The 19,780-nt window shown below is 39.6% G+C and overlaps 1 protein-coding gene across 2 annotated transcripts; it reads right to left on the reverse strand.

Moving 5' to 3' along the window:
* Positions 1–1,943: 1,943 nt before the first annotated feature.
* On the reverse strand, positions 1,944–18,376 carry LOC135485928 (microtubule-associated protein RP/EB family member 1-like). Of its 2 annotated transcripts, XM_064768323.1 has the most exons (9): positions 18,328–18,376; positions 16,828–16,956; positions 15,993–16,034; positions 15,114–15,235; positions 12,334–12,577; positions 11,839–11,960; positions 11,206–11,349; positions 10,485–10,505; positions 1,944–7,520 (listed from the first exon to the last, which is right to left on the reverse strand). In XM_064768323.1, the coding sequence occupies exons 2-9, from the start codon at positions 16,943–16,945 to the stop codon at positions 7,458–7,460; spliced, it is 876 nt and encodes a 291-aa protein (XP_064624393.1). In that variant the 5' UTR covers positions 16,946–16,956; positions 18,328–18,376; the 3' UTR covers positions 1,944–7,457. The 2 variants fall into 2 exon arrangements, with proteins under 2 accessions (XP_064624393.1, XP_064624394.1); XM_064768324.1 differs by lacking the exon at positions 10,485–10,505.
* Positions 18,377–19,780: the final 1,404 nt, after the last annotated feature.

The following is a 19,780-nucleotide window of genomic DNA, read 5'->3' on the forward strand; positions in this document are numbered from 1 at the left end:
ACTTTCAAAGAAAACTCGTCTGTTAATTGAAGTAGATGATTTGTTTGGATAAGGTACAGACCTTGTTTTGAGTAAACTGGATGTGACTTTCTTCTTTTTATATTCTTGAGTGAACTGGATGTGACTTTCATCTTCTTCTATTCTTGAGTGAACTGGATGTGACTTTCGTCTTCTTCTATTCTTGAGTAAACTGGATGTGACTTTCGGAGAAAACTTGTCTGTTAATTGAAGTAGATGATTTGTTTGGACAAGGTACAGATCTGGTTTTTCGATTGCGTCTTCAGTGATTAGCCATGGACTTAGATGGAGCCTGATGATGTCCTATGGTAATATGTCCCACAGTTTTAAGGGAGTATAAAACAACCTCCAAGACACCGTTGATTGCACTCTGTGGGGAAACCATACAACACTTGAACACAATAATAATGACCAACTTTTCTCCGATATCTGTTTTCTTTGCAATTCACCGAGAACAAAGTTGGAAACATCTTAGCACCTTCAGCGCCCGTGTTTCACCCCCCAACAGCCCCTTTAAGAGATGGTTGCATAAGGTCTTTTGCAGTAACTTCTCCAAGACAAAGTCTTCTTGAATCAATAGAGTTATGTTAGCTATACTCCTTTACCATATTTTATTTTTGGTTGAAAAATGACCAAAAATGACCAAAATGACCACCTTTTCCAACACCCCCCGACCCCCTAAAAATTCCCAGTGTCGGAACAGCTTTATTTTGTTACTCAGTGGTTTGGTCTTTTCAGTTCCTACCTTACCCTGAAGATGGCGATGGCGTAGTTCTTTCATGAAGTCCATGAGGCTCCGATAACAAGCTCAAAGAGGGGCGTTGGGCCACGTAGATCTACGTGGTTCGGCGCTGAAGGTGTTAGTGTGCTGCAGCTGTACTGTGGTATAAGAGAAACCATTAATGATTGCAATTGTCTCATTTTGTTAATATGCCTTGCAATGTCCGTCACCAAATGGTTCGGGCAGTCTTGCATATGCATGATGCCTTGCAACACCAATTTCTTTTGAAAGTCTTAGGATACATGCCCTGCAACACCAAATTCAGGCTTTGGGAAGCAGGACGCCTTGCAACAGCAAATACTTTGGGAAAGGCATGGTTCGGGCAGTCTTACATGCATGATGCCCTGCAACACCAAATGTTTTAGGAAGTCTTAGGATACATGATGCCCTACAACACACCTTTCTTTGGGAAGTCTTAGGATACATGATGCTTCGTCACACCAAATGCTTTGGGAAGGCAGAGGATTGCATGATGCCTTGTCTTGGAAGTCATTCGCATACTGAATGCACAAGGCATCATTCAATCTGTACGCCCAGCAGTGAGGTCTCGACCAAGGCCAGTGTCATACGCCACATGTCGTCTGCTGTACAAATTGATTTGAGGTCCATTCCAGCTATAAGGTCAGACCTCTGCACCTACAAACAGTTTAGACGGGGGGAGGGGGGGGCTCAGCTATTTTTCATCCACAACATACAGCTCTTCAAATTGATATCGATTTGAAGTCTACTCCAGCCGAGGTCAGGACCTGTACATGCTGCAGCTACAGACAGAGCGAGAGCTTGGATGTTGGATGGGGGCACAACCGCTGTCCCATGTGTCATACGCCACCCCTCTGCTGTGCAAATTGATTTGAAGTCTATTCCAGCCGAGGTCAGGACCTCTACATGCTGCAGCTACAGACAACAGGCAGAGCTAGAGCTTGGACGTGGGGGGGGGGGGGCACAACAGCTGTCCCATGTGTCATATGCCACCCCTCTGTTGTACAGATTGATTTGAAGTCCATTCCAGCTGAGGTGAGAACCTCCACCAGTACATGCTGCAGCTCCAGATAGAACTTGGACGGTTTCACAACAGCTGTGCCAAAATTTGGATTGTTTTCCTTAGTAATATGTCGCATAAGTCAAATGAACTAAAACCAAAATCTGGTGGGAACATTATTGTTTTATTGTTGCAAGGATGAGTCTGAAAATAATCGCTCAAGAAGAAGATGAAGCCATTGTATGAAGAATGATTAGACAGCTGGCTTAAAGAAATTTAACAATGCAGCAATGACAACTTGAAGGCGTGTTGGATATCAATCAGAGCTCCCAACACATTCATTTTAAAAACCCGATACCATGAGACAGAAAGTAAAGCCTGATTATCATGAGACCTTTGAATTTGTCTCCAAATCAGATTTTGAATGAATGTAGGGAGTTGTTTTTCATCTTAAGAACTATCAAAACAGGCTAAGGCCCAAGTCGGGGACATGACGCCTGAATGACAACAATGAAAACATTCAATGGTAACGGGTCAAGACATTTTTGCAAACCGTTGAAAACTCAATGAGATTCTACATAGTAATTATCAAATGTTATTATGGACAAGTGACTATTTACATTAAGGAGTAAATAAAGTTACATTGCAAAACAAGATTTATCCGTTTTTACCATTTTTCCCAACATTCTTGAAAAACAATCTCCTTTCCCCATAGTAGTCTTGGGCAGACCAACACGGTAAGTTGGGAGGCCTTCCTTGTAAAACTGATACTACAGTGTATTCTATGCAGAATTAATTGGATGGTATAAATCAATGTATTGTCATCTAGTGTTTTTGGACAAATCGAAAAGAACCGGCAGTTTTTGAGTGTTGTCACAGGCAACCAGTTTAGGTGCAGAGCCACTGTAAGAAAGACTTTGTTTATTTCAGATAATTCAGTCGATGGCAAAGACGAGTGCATGAATAGAAATGTTCATCTATTCTGAATGTATTAAAACAGATATCCAAATGATTGATGCATTGTCTTTGGGTGGGGTCGATGAGAGAAACACTTCGCAGTGAACCTTTCAAGATCAAAGAACAGAAAATTGATGACAGAAATTCTGTACATTGTACTGATCAATGGAAGACTAAACTTTCTGAATGATTTTGAGAAAAAGGTTTGCCATTTTTATGTTCCAAACATTCCACCAATATAACAACTAATGTGAGTAGATGATAAGACAGTTTACACATATAAATGAGTTATGGTATCAATGGCTACACTGGTTTCACTGGTGTAGAAGGTCAAGTAGAATCATCTCTGTTGGAAGGCCACACTCTTTACATGGGACAGAGGTTTTTGGCAAAAATGGTCATTCCAATTCAATCAGACCGCAGTATTCAGGACACCTTCCTGATCAAGACGGAAATAGTTTACAGTGTAATAGTCCCAAGGATATCCTTAACAGAGAGGCTCTACTGTACCTGGTATGTGAAATACAGAAAGGTGAAATAATTTTGGCCCAATGAAGATCCGGATTATTACTGATTTCCCATCAGAGGTGTAGTTAACTTATGACAATCCTTGAACGCATCTTTAGGTATTGGTCTAAAGACAGTCAAATAGGAACTGCAGATCATTTTAAGGAAAACAAGTTTTTACAATACAAGGCAAATGACAAGATTCACTGGCAGTATGCAAACTGAATGAAACGGACCGGTCAATTCCTCTACTGCTCAGGGTAACGTATGTGTAAGCTCTGGGTTTGAGATAGACACACATTCAGTGTTCTCCACAAGGCTATTTGTCAGGGTGGCCCACCCTACCTTGGCAGCTTACCACCCTACCTTGCTCTAGAACTTTGTTGAGGGTTCCTATAGGGCCACCCTACCTCAAATTGCTGGCCACCATACCTTGTGTTGCACACTGGTAAAACGTCATGCAAATCAAGGGTTTCACCCTACCTTGAGAAAACCCTGTGGAGAACACTGACATTTCTGAACAGCTAAGTGCCAATACCTTAATTTGTCACCACATCATGTGCCTAGCTTTATTAGGTTCCTTCGAATGGCAAGAGATACAAACACTGTTTTCCGTAGCATTTTATGTTCACAACTTACGAATGCGCTGTCAAATGCAAACTTAAATTGCAATTTTAAACTATAATGCATTAAATTTCGACAGCAAACAAAGTATTTGTTCATCATGGTTACTCATATAAGACCAAGAAATTAACTTTCCATGCACCCATTTCTGAAAGCACTGCACAATAGAGCCCCACAGATTGGCTAATTTTTCAGGGACGTTGAATTTGAAACTTTTGATTGGACAAACCACCGGATCTGACCCCACTTTCTGCCTTTGGGAATCCCTGAATGGAAAATAAATTTCGAGTTTCCCACAAAATATTTTTTCTTCTGATTTGCAGAAAAACCTACTGGTACACAAGCAAAACACTTACAGAAATTGAGCAACGGAGAGTGCCAACTATTACAAATCCTCAAATTGGCAAATTTTAAAGGACACTGAAATCTTTATTATACGTACAGGTAGAAGATCATGAAATTGCCAACTACTAAATTATCATCACAGTTTTTGACCAAATATAATGATATTATTCAGAGTGTATTTCAAATTGTTCTACATCTATATAGGGTTTGATCATCAGAACAAAGTCTTCTTTCAAAAACATTTGAGAAAGAGCTCTAATTATGACAAAAAAAGAAACAACAGAAATGCAAGTTATCACAACTGGATCATTGAAATTATGCCACAGAAACAAACTAACAGCAAAAATAGCGTTTTTGACTGAAATGAAAGTTTTACAAAACCTATTTAAAATGTATGCTATTTTACAACTGAATTTGTCTAAACTATTTCTCTTGGATAAAATGAGAAACTGCAAAAATCCAAGAAACAGTGAGCACGATTTTGCAGTAGATTTAACAGCAGACCAAAATCGGCAGAAAAATCTCAATAAGAAAGACCTCATAAAGATTGTCAATGAATGGGAGACCCATCACCAGGAAAATGACAACATGATACAAGGAAGGTATTTTTTGTTTCCGCCTGTCTGATGATTTGTATTGTGAACTGATGAATTTTTGTGGGTATATTATTTTAGCGGGTTGCGCAAATAAAAAAATTAATAAAAATTGTGAAATTCCATTTTGAATGGAAAAACTGAAAGAAATTCCGTAATGTGCCAAAATAAAAATTGTGAAAGTTTTATTTCGTCCAAAAACTTTCGCAAAAATTAAGAGGCACGAAATTTGGCAGTTCACAGTACCGGTATTAAAACTCGACTGCGACATATGGTGGTGAAATTTATAACTACTCACTAGATTCTAAAATCGCTGTTAGATTCATTAAACCTCAATTAATCTCGAGTTACAAGGCAGTATGGTTAGAACAGAAAGTCTAAATGCTTCCCAATGTGGTGGCTGATTTTTTTTCTCTCCAAAATCACAAGACATTACAAAGACCCTGTTGTCATTTTGAAACACAATGTGGAAAATTAAGTCTCAAAGTGTTGGAAGCCTGCAGCGGTATTCTTTTCTGTCAAATTAAAGTTCACATAACCAAGGGAAACATTAGCATGTTCTCCAAAATACCAATTCAGCAAATGTACATTGTTCCAGCCAGTTTACACATTAACAAACCATTTCCTAACATTAAATGATACAAAAATTAATTGAAATTTATCCAAGAAAATATGAAAACACTATATACAGACTGAGACTGGGGCCTTTTGAACCGCCATTTTTTCTTCAGTTGCCTATCAATGCTTTTAAACTGAAGTTTTCATAACCGCTGGATTACTTTTCAGTTCTAGCAAACGTTCTAAGGGCATTAAAATTAAGCACTGTCTCTGCTCAATTATGTATGGAGGTAACATGAACTTTTTGAAGAAAATCAGGAAAAAGTTGTAGTTTTTTTATGATGAAGTGATGGCTTGTCGGCCTAAATCGTCCGTTCACAGACCTTTACTTTGTGTTTAACTGTGGTGCGACAACATTTAGTGTTATTCTCTAAACACCAGGCAGCGTCCACAGTCAATTTGTGTGCATTTGTATACTACAATGTATAGCGAGGCACCTCACACATGTAAGTTAATGTATATAGTAATACATATAGTATACATTTTAAGTTGATACATAAGGTGTACACGCACACAGATTGGCAAGGGAACATACTCATCACCATCATCATTTAGGCATTGTGGCCCAGAAATTAGGCCTGTAAGGTAAGTTTACACATTTCACCGGTTGAAAATTTGCCAGACTCAGCTTATCATTGGAGGTGCAGTTGTCGCTGTGACGGGCAGGATTTTCATAGCAAGAACCGAAGAACTACCAATTTTTCTCAGTTGACCATGAATGCAGTAGGCCTTTAAACTAGAACTAATAAAATACTAAAATATTGTGAAAAGTTCAAGCCACGGCATACTTAATTGAGTAATGGACGAAGTGAAGAATGATGGTGAATGATTTTGAACAGAAGCTAAACAAAATACAGATCTCACCAAGTATCATAAGAAAGGTCTCAAAATAAGTCTTACAACAGGCAGGGACAAATCTGCCAAAATTTTGTCAACTTTCAATCACAAAACACTATATACCTAGATTTCCTTAAGTGTTTTTTTACTGCAGGGTGTCACCTTGAGGATATGATCCCAAACAGTGTGGGTACCAAAGATTCGCTGAAAGGATATAAGTTTAATGATTTCCTTTCAAATTCATGAATTCATGTTCTAGATAAAGCAAAGCTATTAAGTTATTTACAGTAGTCCACAGGATATCAGCACATGCACACATTGTAGAGAAGTGCTTGGATCTATTGATTTTTCAACACAAATGTTGTCCCGAACAGGGTTTTTTTTACTCTAAAGACAGAACTATTGATACGATAATACAAAATTACAACCATGCCACTTTTTTGTCAGCAACACCAACGTTTTGAATGCAAAAACGTGACAATGTGAAATAAAAAGTTTGATTTGATTTGAAATTCAAGCTTTACACATTCGATAGAAAAAGATAACACGAGCAATTCCCAATCTGCTGTTCACAGCGCTATTTAAGCAAACATGTTTAATTTACATCAAGCGACCGAGTGTGACTGGCCATATGAACGGAGTATCAATCACATTCTTTGAGGGAGGATCTAGTGAGCCTCAACACATCTGCCGAAACGCCCACATCAAATTGCCCCAAAGTTCTCCTGCAGCTAAATTTTTAGCTAGTGTCATGACATCCTCTGATCAGTCCAAACATGCCATACATATATCCAAAGGTAATGTATAAATATAATCACTTCTTCACAATTTCTCAACAAGTGTACCATTCGAAAAAACATTTTTGGAAATATCAAGTAATATAAAAAATTGAAAACTTGTTTAACAGTTGTTGAGAAGTGATTTTGAGAAAAGTGTCACCCCAAATTTACATGTATTTCAGCAAGAATAAATAAAGGTTAGTCTGATTCATTCTTGATTTTAGTGATATATGAACAGCACATGCATTACAGATGTATATGTTTATGATATTTGAGACCAGAAGTATCTGTCCATGTCGATCATAAAATTCCTGAATAGATGAAGCGTTGAATCTTATGTCTTTCGTCACTGCCTTCCTAACGTTGTAGGTATCGTGAGGAGCATCCTTAAGACGGAGGCATCCGAGACGAGGCAGTCATCAATATTCGTCTTGTTCACCGTCTAATCCCTCGACTTCATCCTCCGGCGGCGCAAAACCCTCCTGAAGAGAAAAATACAATAAACACGGTTTAACACAAGAAAATACTATAGGCATAGTTTAACACAAGAAAATGAAATTAACAAGTTTAATAAACTCTTTGCCATCCAAACACCCTTGGCCTGCAGCTTTTTCCTTCAACGCCTGTGGACGCCCGCGAGTTAGGGGTGACATCTGACGTGAAAGTGCTGAATCAAACATCATTGAGCCAATGCTCTGTGCTGAACTTCTGCTCAGTCATGGAGTTGTCCGTTTACTGAGGAGTGATACTACAGATTTCATGTTGAAATTGCTAATTTTTAGCAATTTTTCTGGAGGTACAGTTGGAAAAACAATTACACCGCTGGAGTGCTAAAGGGTTAACACAAGAAAATACCATAAATATTGTTTAACACAAGACAAAGACTGTGTCGACACAGAGAATGATGTAACAAGTTGTTACATTATTTCAAGTCCACTGGGTATGTGGGTCGGGTGTAGACTGCTTTATGACAACCAGGTCATCTTTCATCCCTAGTTTAGCTCTGAGCAGAGCTGCGACAGTGTGCAAGCTCTGTATTGCGTCCTAAAGGAATAAAACCTTGCTGGAAACCTCCAATTCACTGTAGCAGCTCATTACTGTATTTCACACCTTGTAGGAGAATGATGTAACAAGTTGCCACGTTATTTCAAGTCCACTGGGTCGGGTGTAGCCAGCTTTATGACAACCAGGCCAACCTTCATCCCTAGTTTAACTCTGAGCAGAGCTGCGACAGTGTGCAAGATCTGTATTGTGACCTAAGGAATAAAACCTTGCAGTAGCTTGAAACCTCTAATTCACTGCAGCAGCTCATTGCTGTATTTCACACCTGGTAGAAGTGTTTTCATTTTAAAACATACCAGGCAAACCCCAAAATTCATTTTTTTATGAAACTTAAACTGCCATTTCAAATACACACTGAGAAAATCTTCTCCTAATATTCAATTTTTTCCCTCCAAATGTTTTACATTTGGCACAATACTGGGTTATATCAAGCGGTCTCAATGAGAGGGTTAAAGAGTACATTTAAGTTATATTTGCAACTAACAAACTAAATAGAGGAAAAAAACATAAAAGAGAATGCTCGACTGGGTAAACTTTACAATTATATGTAAAGAGAAAGTTTCAGTTTCAATTGGGACACTTTTATGACTTTGGATAAAAGGTGCTGGAGAATTTGTGCAAATAGAGTGTGTTTCTATTGAAAGTTACCAGAGGGAACTGCAGTTCAGTGGAGTTATTGCCTGGGGAACGTTAAGGATATTTACTTGAAATGTTGAGAAAGGCTGCAAATGATGAAAACCTTTTTTTCAATTAAGGGACTTTTAACAAAGGGGTGTGATCGACTTCCCTGAAACTGAGATGTCCACAGGATTATATTTCAGCATGCACTCATATTGGATTCCCTGACTGACGACAGAGTGTTAATACTGACATGCTTCTGTACAGCCTGTTACAAACAAAACAATTTGAAAAGTAGAGAATATCTCGCGTTAGAAAACACAAGAATGATTTTTTTAGATAGACCATCTGCATTCATTACATGTTCAAATGGCATTTACCCTAAGGATCACATGTTTGAATCACCTAATTAGGGATGCTGAGAACAGAAACTTATCACTTATTCTTACACTTATAACGGATAAAATTCCATAGAAAGAGGTTGAATTTGTGTCCATTTCGATCAGTATAAAAATAAGGATCTGTAATAAGTCGCTGATTTCAACCTCCCTTCAATAGGAACTCAAAGTGACTGATCTTTTCGGATCAAAATGTTGTGTTTTTTAGGTTAGGAACAGCACGACTGCATACTGTTGTCTATTATATGAGTCCATCAGGTACTTAGCTATTAAATCTCATGGCTTTTTCATTTAGCATCTTATGCCACTCCATAGGTCCTGAGCAACCCCTATAGTCTATTTGTGATTGTTTTGTCCGCATGGTTTGGGGCTCTGGAACATGAAGTACTGGTGAGATTTCATTGGAGTTTGGTTTGCTTTCTACTGATCTTTGTTTTTTGGATGGGCCGTACTTTGTTTCTGGGTATTTCTCATTCATACTAGGCACATGAGTAGATGGACACAAAAAGAAAATGACAATGACCTGAAAATTTAACCCAGATTGGTCGAGAAATAAAGCCAGATGCACTACATCAATGTACAAAAATACATACAAAGCATTTTATTTCATTGCCATAGTTACCAAAATTTAAAAAATCCAGTCTGGTTGCAAACTCAAGATCAATAAAAAAACAAACTTCAAAGAAATCTGCCCAGTCGCTTGCCTCCAGAGTTCAAAACAATATGGTCATAACATCAATGAATGGACTTAGTGCCAAGGCAGTTCTTTCAAATAGTGGATTACGTAATTTTTTCCCCTCATGCAGGCCTCTGTTCAAAGATTATTCGGGCACCCATTTTAGAGCCATTTTGGCCTTGGGTACTTGGAACTGTGAAAGAAGATTTGCAAGGGCACCGACCAAAATGGCAGCAGATTAACTACAGCCCTGCTCATGAATATTTTATTGTGAGCGCTGATTCAATGTGACATTCTGGCTGCTCAAAGTGCCTGTTAATTCGGACACACTGTGACAAAGTGACTCAATGTTGCACATGTCAACTGGAGCTTTCAAAAAAAGACACGTGGCTCTCAATTCAATTGAATAACGAAGCATTTTTCTGAGGCTTTTTCTATCATAAACACTGTCGGGCATGCTTTACGTTGATGTGAAGCACTGCTTTCAAAGCTTTGGAATGGTCAACTCTTTAAGTGTTTCCGAAAAAAATGTAACAGGTCCACTGAATCACCAGCACTTGTGCATAGTTTGCACAACTGGCGTCAGAATCAGTAGCATTATGGACGTTCTGCTGAATGAATAAATGCACAAAGAAAAGTTTGCACCAAAACAAGCAAGAAGACAGTGCTCTCATTGCAAACTTTCTCCTTACCTCGTCAGGGTTGTTACCATCCTACAATAACAAATTCGAGAAGTTCAGAGGATTTGCAACTTTTGATGCAGAAAAAACTAAAATCTTGCAATCTGATTTATAGCCAAAATTGAACTCCAGTGTATTTTTTCTACTCGTTTCGAACTTGTGCAGAAACACAGGTTTATTGCCGATGGTTACTAATTCAGTGGCATTCTGCATTTTTAAGTAGAGGATGGTAAACCAGAGCCTGCAATCAAAGAGCACTATAAAAACAACCCTTGAAGGTCTGAAGACAAGTGAATTACCGGAGATACAGCACTGACAAACAAAAGTACTAAAAACATTTGTTCCTGCTTCAGGGCTACACTTAAAGAATTTTGTATTTTAGGGCACCCATTGACTCATTGAGTAAAATTTGCCTTCTGCAATAGATTTAACATGAAAGAAAAATTATATGAGGTGCAATAGAAAAGATGGTGTTCAATGAAGCAACTGAATTGATACATGGAGCTGGTTGGTATTAAAGAGTCTTAAGATCTAATTTTTCACGTACTGCTCAGACTAGCTTATAGTATTCCACTTGTTTTCTGACCTTAAAGGGTTATAAAAGATGAAGGATTTAAAGTGTGAAATAATTCTGAAAAAAGGCGTTGGAATGATTTAAATTTGCATGACTTTTCCTAAAAACCTATAACAAGAAAGTCTGAAGCAAGTGTTACCATGATGTAATTACTCTTACCTCCGTTGCATAAAGGATTGCTAGAACTTTTTGCGTAAGTTCCGTACCATCGTCTTGACATAATACTTCAATGTCTCGTAATTTCCCGAAGTAAAAATCACGCTCTTTCTCTAAACCACTCACTGTCAACTGCAATTCTGTTAACTGAAAGAAGAGGCGTAAAGCTGGTTATGGTTTGCGGGGCAAAGGATAAAGAAACAAAGAAATCTCCTTCTACAATGTGACAATTGGACCAGCCGAAAATCAGAACTATGATTGAGTGGCTTGAATTATGTCTCAGGGAACTGTTCTTTCAAGACCTTTCTCATTTTGGGTGCTCCATTCAGTTATAGTATTCTTATAATCAGCCTTGAGCTTGTACCTCAGGGAATCAGCTTTCCAACTTGCCGAGAATTATGTGTATTGAGGCAGGCTCCCCAACTCGGGGAACTGACCTAACCTAAAAAGGGCCATCGGAAATGTCCGCATCCAAATTGCAACAGCCAAAAGTTGCGATTCGTCTGCGTCTCCTTCAGTGTTTCCTCTGCACTTGGAGGTGTTGCCCAGCAGGGACCATTTGTCCTCCAAGGAAAGATGAGAGTTTTTACGAGCTTAACATTTTTACTTGAATCATCTCAAAATTGAGTTACCAACCTCTGTCTGTAATTCATCTACTTTTGCACTGTCTCCTGCCGATTGTTGTGAGCCTCTCCTCACTTGTTGGACCGGTGCTCGTGACGGTACAGTCTTCTTCTCAGCAGGGGCAGCCTTTGGGGCTGGAGAAAGAGAAGAAGCAAATAAACACACGTCGTTTATTTGGTGGCGTGGATAAGATCATTAGGCCTACACTGCCACTGGCTACAATTAAAATGAAATATAATCACAGTTACATTGGTGCTGGTCAGGAGATGGAGGTTACATAGTCGGACTGTTTCCTTATGTTACAGACTATTTAATGTTTACCCAGGAGTCCCTGGCTTTCAATTTCGTTCCTCATGGACACCAATTTTGTTATATGAAGAATTTTAACAGTTTTATGGACTTTAAATGCATTGTTTGAACGGTCCTAGGTGGCACTGTTTTAAAACTGGAAATGTCACATCCCTGAACACTGAGCGCACATTGTAATAATAAAAGGAAATCACTTACAAGTTCTTGCAATTGGTCTAGTTGTCTGTACTTTGCCTGCTGCTGGTCGTTTCGGTCCAAGGTTTTTCTGCTTTGCTGGCCCACTGGGGCCAATAAGTTGCACACCACCTCGCTCCTCCAACGCATGGTAATTATCAATCGTACATTCTTCATCTACATTGGCGTCATAGAACTTCTTGAACCATTGAAGAAATTCAAAATTATCTTGAAATTTTCCTTTTATTATCTTGGCTACCTCGACCACCTGAAATACAATTTACAGGTTAAATGAGTTGAACCAATTTGCTACCGAGCCAGATCCAAAAATCTTTGCTCCTGCGTCCGGACTCTGCAACCTCGAGCATGTTAAGTTCGGAAGCATGACGGTTAATAAACCTGTGAAGTGAACAATGACAATGTCAACACAGAAGTAGAAGAGGCCCTGGTAAACGTTATGTCTTATAGATCTGCTAACACATGACAGTTTTAAAGACTCAGTATGATCAGAAAATTTGCTTGTCTGATTTATAAGTGGATTGTATAACCAGTGCTATAGCTTCAGTTTGGGGCTTATTTCATGAAAATCGGGTCAGTATTAAGCGAGATATTAACAATTATGCCGGCCGAAACCTAGGGTCTACTCCAGTACAGTTGACGTATTCCAGATGCCCAAAATGTTAATTTATTCATGAAATATTTAAAATTCAATCTGAGCAGTGTCTGCCTTAAATATATTGTTAGAATTATTTTCTAAGCCTATTACATCACTGTGATAACTTCATAATTATGGTAATTCCTCCGCCTACGTCATCTAATGAAGTCTGGCGTTGATGAAATTCAAAGAACACCCACATTTGCAAAATTGACCATTACTTCTAAACTTGTTGGAATTTTTTGATGAAATAAAAAGCACCTTCATTAGCAACATGTCATCTATCATTACTAAGCTGAAATTATGGAGCATTAGGTCTTTAACACACGACGGAAATATGAATTCACCCAATGGCAATGTACCCGTAGAGTAAATATCGGTACCGTATTTTCCGGATTATCCCCCGCACTGCCCTATGACCCGCACCCCCTTTGACCATTACCTAAAGCCACGCAAGACCCGCACCTGATTATGACCCGCACTGCTCCAAGACCCGCATTCTCCAAAAATAGTAAGCCATTCATTGATGTTGACATCCTAGAACCGCCATGTTTTTTTTAATTGTTAACCAAAGTGGATCAATTCCAGCATGGCCGTAACTTGTTTTGAAGTGAAGGGCCGTCTCAAAACTCAATATTATATATGCATTGGTAGAATGGTAGAAATGTTATTAGAGTGATCTGTTGTAACATTACTTGACCCAATATTAGCACACAAATTGTCTTAAGCATATAGTCATTGTCCTAAATGAGCATATCATTCGCATTCATCACAAAGGTCCATAATATGTAAAGAGCAATCTCTAGTGAACTCACACAACTGTTTGACATGGGGGAGCCCCCCAAACCCCCGTCCTTCTGACATATATAGCCAGTACATTGGGGGATGAGTCCCCCAAACCCCCTCCCCCGTTCTCTGAAAGTGACAGGTTTTAGTTAGTACATTGGGGGGAAGGCCCCCCCAACCCCTCCCCCATTGGACTCTAAAAATAGAATTCCTTGGAGACGCTGAACAATAAGGCCCCATAAAGAAATAGTCCCCGCCCCGGTAGCTGTCTCATATCTGCTGGAAGAAGCAGCTATTTGTGGTGAAATAATAAATGAATGCATGTCATGACACCCAGGAGCTTTTTCTCATTTCTGAAACAGTTGCATGGTTGGAATGAATTTCCAAATCAGTCCGTCAAATCTCTATGCAATGAAAATTGAAATGTCACAACTGTCTCCACCGACGTTGTCCTGTATGTCCTAGCAGACGATTTTTAAATAAATGATGTGATTGATATACTTGTAGATTGGACTGAATTATTTCTTCAATGATATGAAAATTGAAAACCCTCTGACATGCCTGAGTACAAAAATGCAGAGGCAAGACACACCATGCATGTCATGACACCCAGGAGCTTTTTCTCATTTCTGAAACAGTTGCATGGTTGGAATGAATTTCCAAATCAGTCCGTCAAATCTCTATCCAAATGGAACATTATGACCACTCTATATTTGTGCAGTAGTGTTAAAACTGACTTTTTTGAAGTAAAGTATGTAAATCGAGAAGAAGAGGACGTTTACTTCGTCTGCAATGAAATGTCACAACTGTCTCCGCCGACGTTGTTGTCCTGTATGTTCTAGCAGACGATTTTTAGATACATGATGTCCCACACCCGCACTTCAGGACAGTGGCGCCGGTGTGAATAAATCTACTTGCGTGAATGGTCAATGGCTCATGACGTCATGAAATAATTGCGTCACGAGGAAGGAAACAATGGGAATCATGGTAACTGTGGTTGCGGTGCGTCGTGAAAGCAGGATCGGCAAGCGCGGCCTGTATGGAATGCGACAAACTGTACCGGAACCAGAATTGTCCTGGGTCTGCACAAATTTTTTCAGATTCGATGGACATGATGGATATATGAATTTTGCTTACACTTTATACACATACGTAACCATTACACTCACTACGTTGTGTGAGTTATCAAGTAACCAGTTTGGTCCCCTTTTTTTTCTTTGGGGTTGGGGCTTATCCCTCTCAGAATCCACGCAAGACCCGCACCTTTGTATTACCCGCACCCCCACTTTTTGGGCCTGTTTGAGGGCAAAAAGCCGCGGGTCATACGCCGGAAAATACAGTATATAGATTAACACAAACATACCTTGTCAACCTTCAAATCACGTAATGCAGTTTGGAAGACCTTCCAATTTTGAACATATTCATTCTCAACTCGTGTCTGAAACTTTACTTTCTTCAACGAAACGAGTCTTGCATGTGTAGGGTCTAAAAACAGAAAACGGGAACATTTATTGCGAGTTTATAAAATTCCTGGGAATCCTGGTTTGTCGGGTGTGACAATAAGCCATGGTCCCTTGTACCTAAGTTTCTATGCTAGGGTAGGTAAAAGATCCCACATGGCATGGGGTAAAAACCTGAGTGGCCTCACAAATCAATGCAAAATTCTCAAGTCCATTCATAAATGTTATGTCCTCATTGTTTCGGGCTCTGGAGGGCGAACTACGGGTCGGATTTCCTTGCAGTTAGGTTTTTGATAATCCTTGCCTCAAAACCAAACAGGATTTTAAGGGTTCAGCATTCTAGAGGTGGATAAAAAAATTCTTCAGCAAAGTCCAAATGGTCATTTTGTGGGTCCCCTGGATAGGCCATATTTTGTATCTGGATATTTCTCATTCACTCTTGGCACATGAGTAGATTGACACAAAAAATTATAACCTAAACATTTCATCCGGATTGGTCGAGAAATAAACCGTACAGAGTGGAAAATGTCTAAATTCAATGCACTACGTCAATGCACACAAATGCATACAATTTTTTTAATTTTGTTACCATGGTAACTAAAATGAAAAGATCATGTTTGGTTTTGAGGTGTAGTCAGCATTTGTTGTGTCATACCTTTTTTTTGTTGCTTACAACAGCTAACAAAAGCTAATACCCAAGTGAAAAACAGCACCAGTGTCTGCTGGGATGCTGCCAAACTACTACTCCTGCATTGACTCAATAATTTAAGATTTTTACTTACGATGACTAAATAGCATATGAATCAATTGGACATAGGCAGCACCTAAAAAAGAGAGAAATCACAATTTATACTTTTATAAAATACAAGGGACTTTAAATGGAAATTTCATTCTATCATCTTAAAATCATTGAGTCATTCTGTCATTCACAATGCCAGACAATTGTAAATAGAGCTCAGAATGTTAAAAGTGATACTTTTAAAATTATGCCTATAGTAGTGCTTTTAAAAGCATGATCATCAAAGTGCTTTGCCATGTCAAAGTCCTACAGGAATGTAGAGGATTTAAGAAATTTAAATGCAGTCATATAAAATTGAGCACAAGGAACGCACCAAACTATGATGAAAAAGATGACATTTTTAGACGTTTCACTTTCGGAGAGGTTTCCAGTGTCCCTTCAAAATGATGGCCATGACAGCGAGGTAACCATTGAATAACACGCAATCTGTAGTAATAACCATTGTCATCACAGAATGCGAGCATCAACAATGCCCACAATATAAATATTTTGCATCAAGTGCATGCATTGCAAGGGACAAACCAATTGTTTGGCAATACAGTAGAACCTCTCTATTAAGGACACCCTCAGGACTGACAAGTGGTGTCCTTAATAGAGAGGTGTCCTGATTTGAGAGGTCAAATTGAATGGACACAACCAATTTGGAACCAAAATCAGTGTCCTTAATAGAAAGGTTGTCCTTAATAGAGAGGGGTCCGCTAAGGGAGGTTCCACTGTAATATGTTTTTGTCATTATCTTCTGCTCATCCTCAATCATCTACTATGTCCATCGTCACAACAGTATCTATAGATTTGAATGCAGAATTTTTTTCACCTACCAGTACATAAGTCTTCAATTTTCGACACATTACATTCCAGAGTTTCATTGAGCCAATTTAACAAATCATGTCGACTCCAAGTAACGTCTGTACTGTTACTGACGACGTTTACAGCCATGATGGAGAATTCTGAAATAAAATGAACAAAAATTCAAACACAAAGTATGTATGCACCTGGACACCAACACATGTGATAGACTCAAAAGTTAATTTAAAGACCGGTATTATTTACCCGACCGTCGGATCTACATTGAAGGAAATCGGTCTTGTTTACCCGACCGTCAGATCTCGAGTGAAGGAAATCGGTCCCGTGTACACGACGGTCGGGTGACCAATACTGAAATTCTTCACTCCATGCTCCAGACCCGACACCGTCATGTCTCGAGTGAAGGAATTTGGTACTATTCACCCGGCTGTCCGGCGCAAGTCTGCTGACAAGGTTGTGCAACCAAACTACAACACCAGAACTTGGTCTGAGGTGTAGTAGGAGAAAAGATCCTCGAACAGAAGCAGGAGAAAGAAGGGATACTAGTATGTATGGCCCGCTTGACCTACATCCACCGCCCTTGTTTCCCCTAATTTCCCGCTCACTAACCCTAGTGGCGGCTTCGGGAACGTTGGCCACCCGATGATGTCATCAACTGAGTCGTTGGGTCAATAGCGCGGGGAATCTTGACTCGAGAGCAAATACATTATATTGTAGTCGGGTCAATAGCGCAGAAAATCTTCAGTCAAGACACGACAGTCGGGCGAATGATAATTTTCTAATTTAAATCGAACATTTTTTGCCATCTTTCCGATTGACCACATCAGCTATGTAGTGTAACAACTTCATTTATTACGACATTTCTTCAATGGCGCGAAATCCAAGTCGGCAAGTGCAAATGCCAAATGATGTGTATAGGCCTAGGCCTAGTAAAATTTCCTCAGGCCTTTTTCTGGAGCGGTTGTGGTTAGAATGAACTTTTGAATATATCTAAAAGCTGGGACAAGATGTAACTATCAATTTGACGTCGGTATGAGCAAGTCCGAGAGCAATTAACTTATCTTCAGGAACGAGTTTACAATCCCCCGATCACGGCCCAAAAAAAAAAGTCATCGGTTGACTAACGAAGTGCCACCGCACTGCCACTGTTCAATGCCAACGGATTTATTGTATGCAATCAAACTACGTCATTTCTGATCGGGGATTGTAAATTTTGACCGCAATGAATATAAACTACTGTCCCCACACCCTTTCCAGTGTTTCGCAATAATCATACCGGACATGTACATGTCATGCATGTGTGTACATGGATACACACAAATGCATGGCGACGATAGACGCGGGCGAGGCGACCGGTTTCCTGCGAAACGTCACACTCCTTTAAAACAAAAGGTTTCAGCCGATTTATCATTTAGACAATATCACGCACTGATTCTAGATTTCCTTTATCATTTATTCATCATATTTTCGTAATCACCACTCTAGTAAAATAGAAATTAGTGAATAGAAATTACCAAAATAGACGAACGAAATGAACAGTGTCTGTATGTCCGTACGTCCAAATTGCGGTTGTTTCGCTCCCTGACCTTTTCGCCCCCAGTCGTTTCGCTCCCTTGGACTTTTTGTTGGGATTGACCCCGGGAAAGTACAAGTGGCAAAGTAGATGTGCTTTCTAGGGTTGTCAAATCTACAAAGCAGGAATCGTTTGGTCATCTGCTGTTTGATCTTTGGCAGGTCACTTGTCTCTCATTCTTTATCATTCGTCGGTCATCAAGAGTGTGATCCTGGGCAAGCAAGTCTATCTTCTCTTGCAGTCATATCATGAGATCTGCGACTTATTTTGGCGTCTAGACATCAGTCATTAGCATCCATCTTTTGAAAAAAAAACTTTGAAGAAGTCGGCTCAGTATTTTTTCGCACTTCCGTTCAAAGGTACAGTGATATGGAGTGAAGACTTATTAAATCAGTCTTGTCTAATTATTGATGGTTACATCTACAGTCATGCTCAGTGATAAAATCAGCGGTTAATGTTCGCTGTTCGGTTCCCCGACCCTTACCTCATTAGCTGGGTCAAGTTGCTTTACCTTAGCAATGTTGTGGCAGGTTGTAAATTGTACAGCGAGGTTGTAAACTGTCGTTTGTGTTGCCTGGTCGGGAAGTCTACTTTCATACAAGCCAGGTGTCAACATTGTCTCTGTGGCTGTGAACTGTCTTCTCTGTAGTCACGTCGAGGTGTCTCACCCTCAGGTAGGCCATGTTGTAACCTAATTGTCACAATGATAGTCAGGCTATAACACAATAATGTGGGGGAGGTGGGTGACAGAGTTGGCAATAAACACAAGAATCTTTCCTACACACAAGACTCAATCTGAAGAAGACATACATTATAACTGTCTCCTCTGCAGCAGGTCGAGCTGTTGTGTCATATCTACATTGAACGATTCTACGACGGAGAATTCGATCGACCATGTTCTTTGAGTGTTGACTGGTGCCAGATATCATATCCTTCTTGCTGACTTTGAGCTGATAATCTGTGGGTCAGTCTCCGGTCATGTAATGATGAGGCAAAATACAATTTGTAGTGTCTCCTCCAGGGTTGTGACTGTCTTCGGAGAGTGTGTGACTAACAGACACAGTTGGTAAATTTGACACGAACAAGTCTCTCCGGTTTTCATGATCAAGACCCAAGCAGCGTTGCCTCCCGCCTGATGAGATGCATACGTACTTAAGTTATGACCCAATATAGCATTATTGTCTCATGGTAGAAGTCATTTCTGAAGGACACGCCGGTACGTCATCCCCAGCTGATATGTAACACAGGAGTAAATCCGTATGACACTCATCCTCTCTTTTCGTCGCAGCAGGTGCTGCCATCGGAGCTAAGAAAATGGAACTAGGCAATTGCCTAAAATTAAAAATCACTCCCGTTTTTTGGGCGGGGACGATTTACAGCTGGAACCCCAGAAC

The sequence above is a fragment of the Lineus longissimus genome, chromosome 4 (genome assembly GCF_910592395.1).
Source record: "Lineus longissimus chromosome 4, tnLinLong1.2, whole genome shotgun sequence".
Lineage (NCBI taxonomy): Eukaryota > Metazoa > Nemertea > Pilidiophora > Heteronemertea > Lineidae > Lineus > Lineus longissimus.

What these genes read in the sequence shown, in the direction of transcription:
- LOC135485928 (XM_064768323.1), bottom strand. Translation starts at nt 16,945, where the DNA reads ATGGCTGTAAACGTCGTCAGTAACAGTACAGACGTTACTTGGAGTCGA. An exon ending in AATTGAAGACTTATGTACTG is followed by an intron (nt 16,035 to 16,827) that starts GTAGGTGAAAAA and finishes TCTCTTTTTTAG; the next exon opens with GTGCTGCCTATGTCCAATTG. An exon ending in TAGACCAATTGCAAGAACTT is followed by an intron (nt 11,961 to 12,333) that starts GTAAGTGATTTC and finishes CTCTTTCTCCAG; the next exon opens with CCCCAAAGGCTGCCCCTGCT.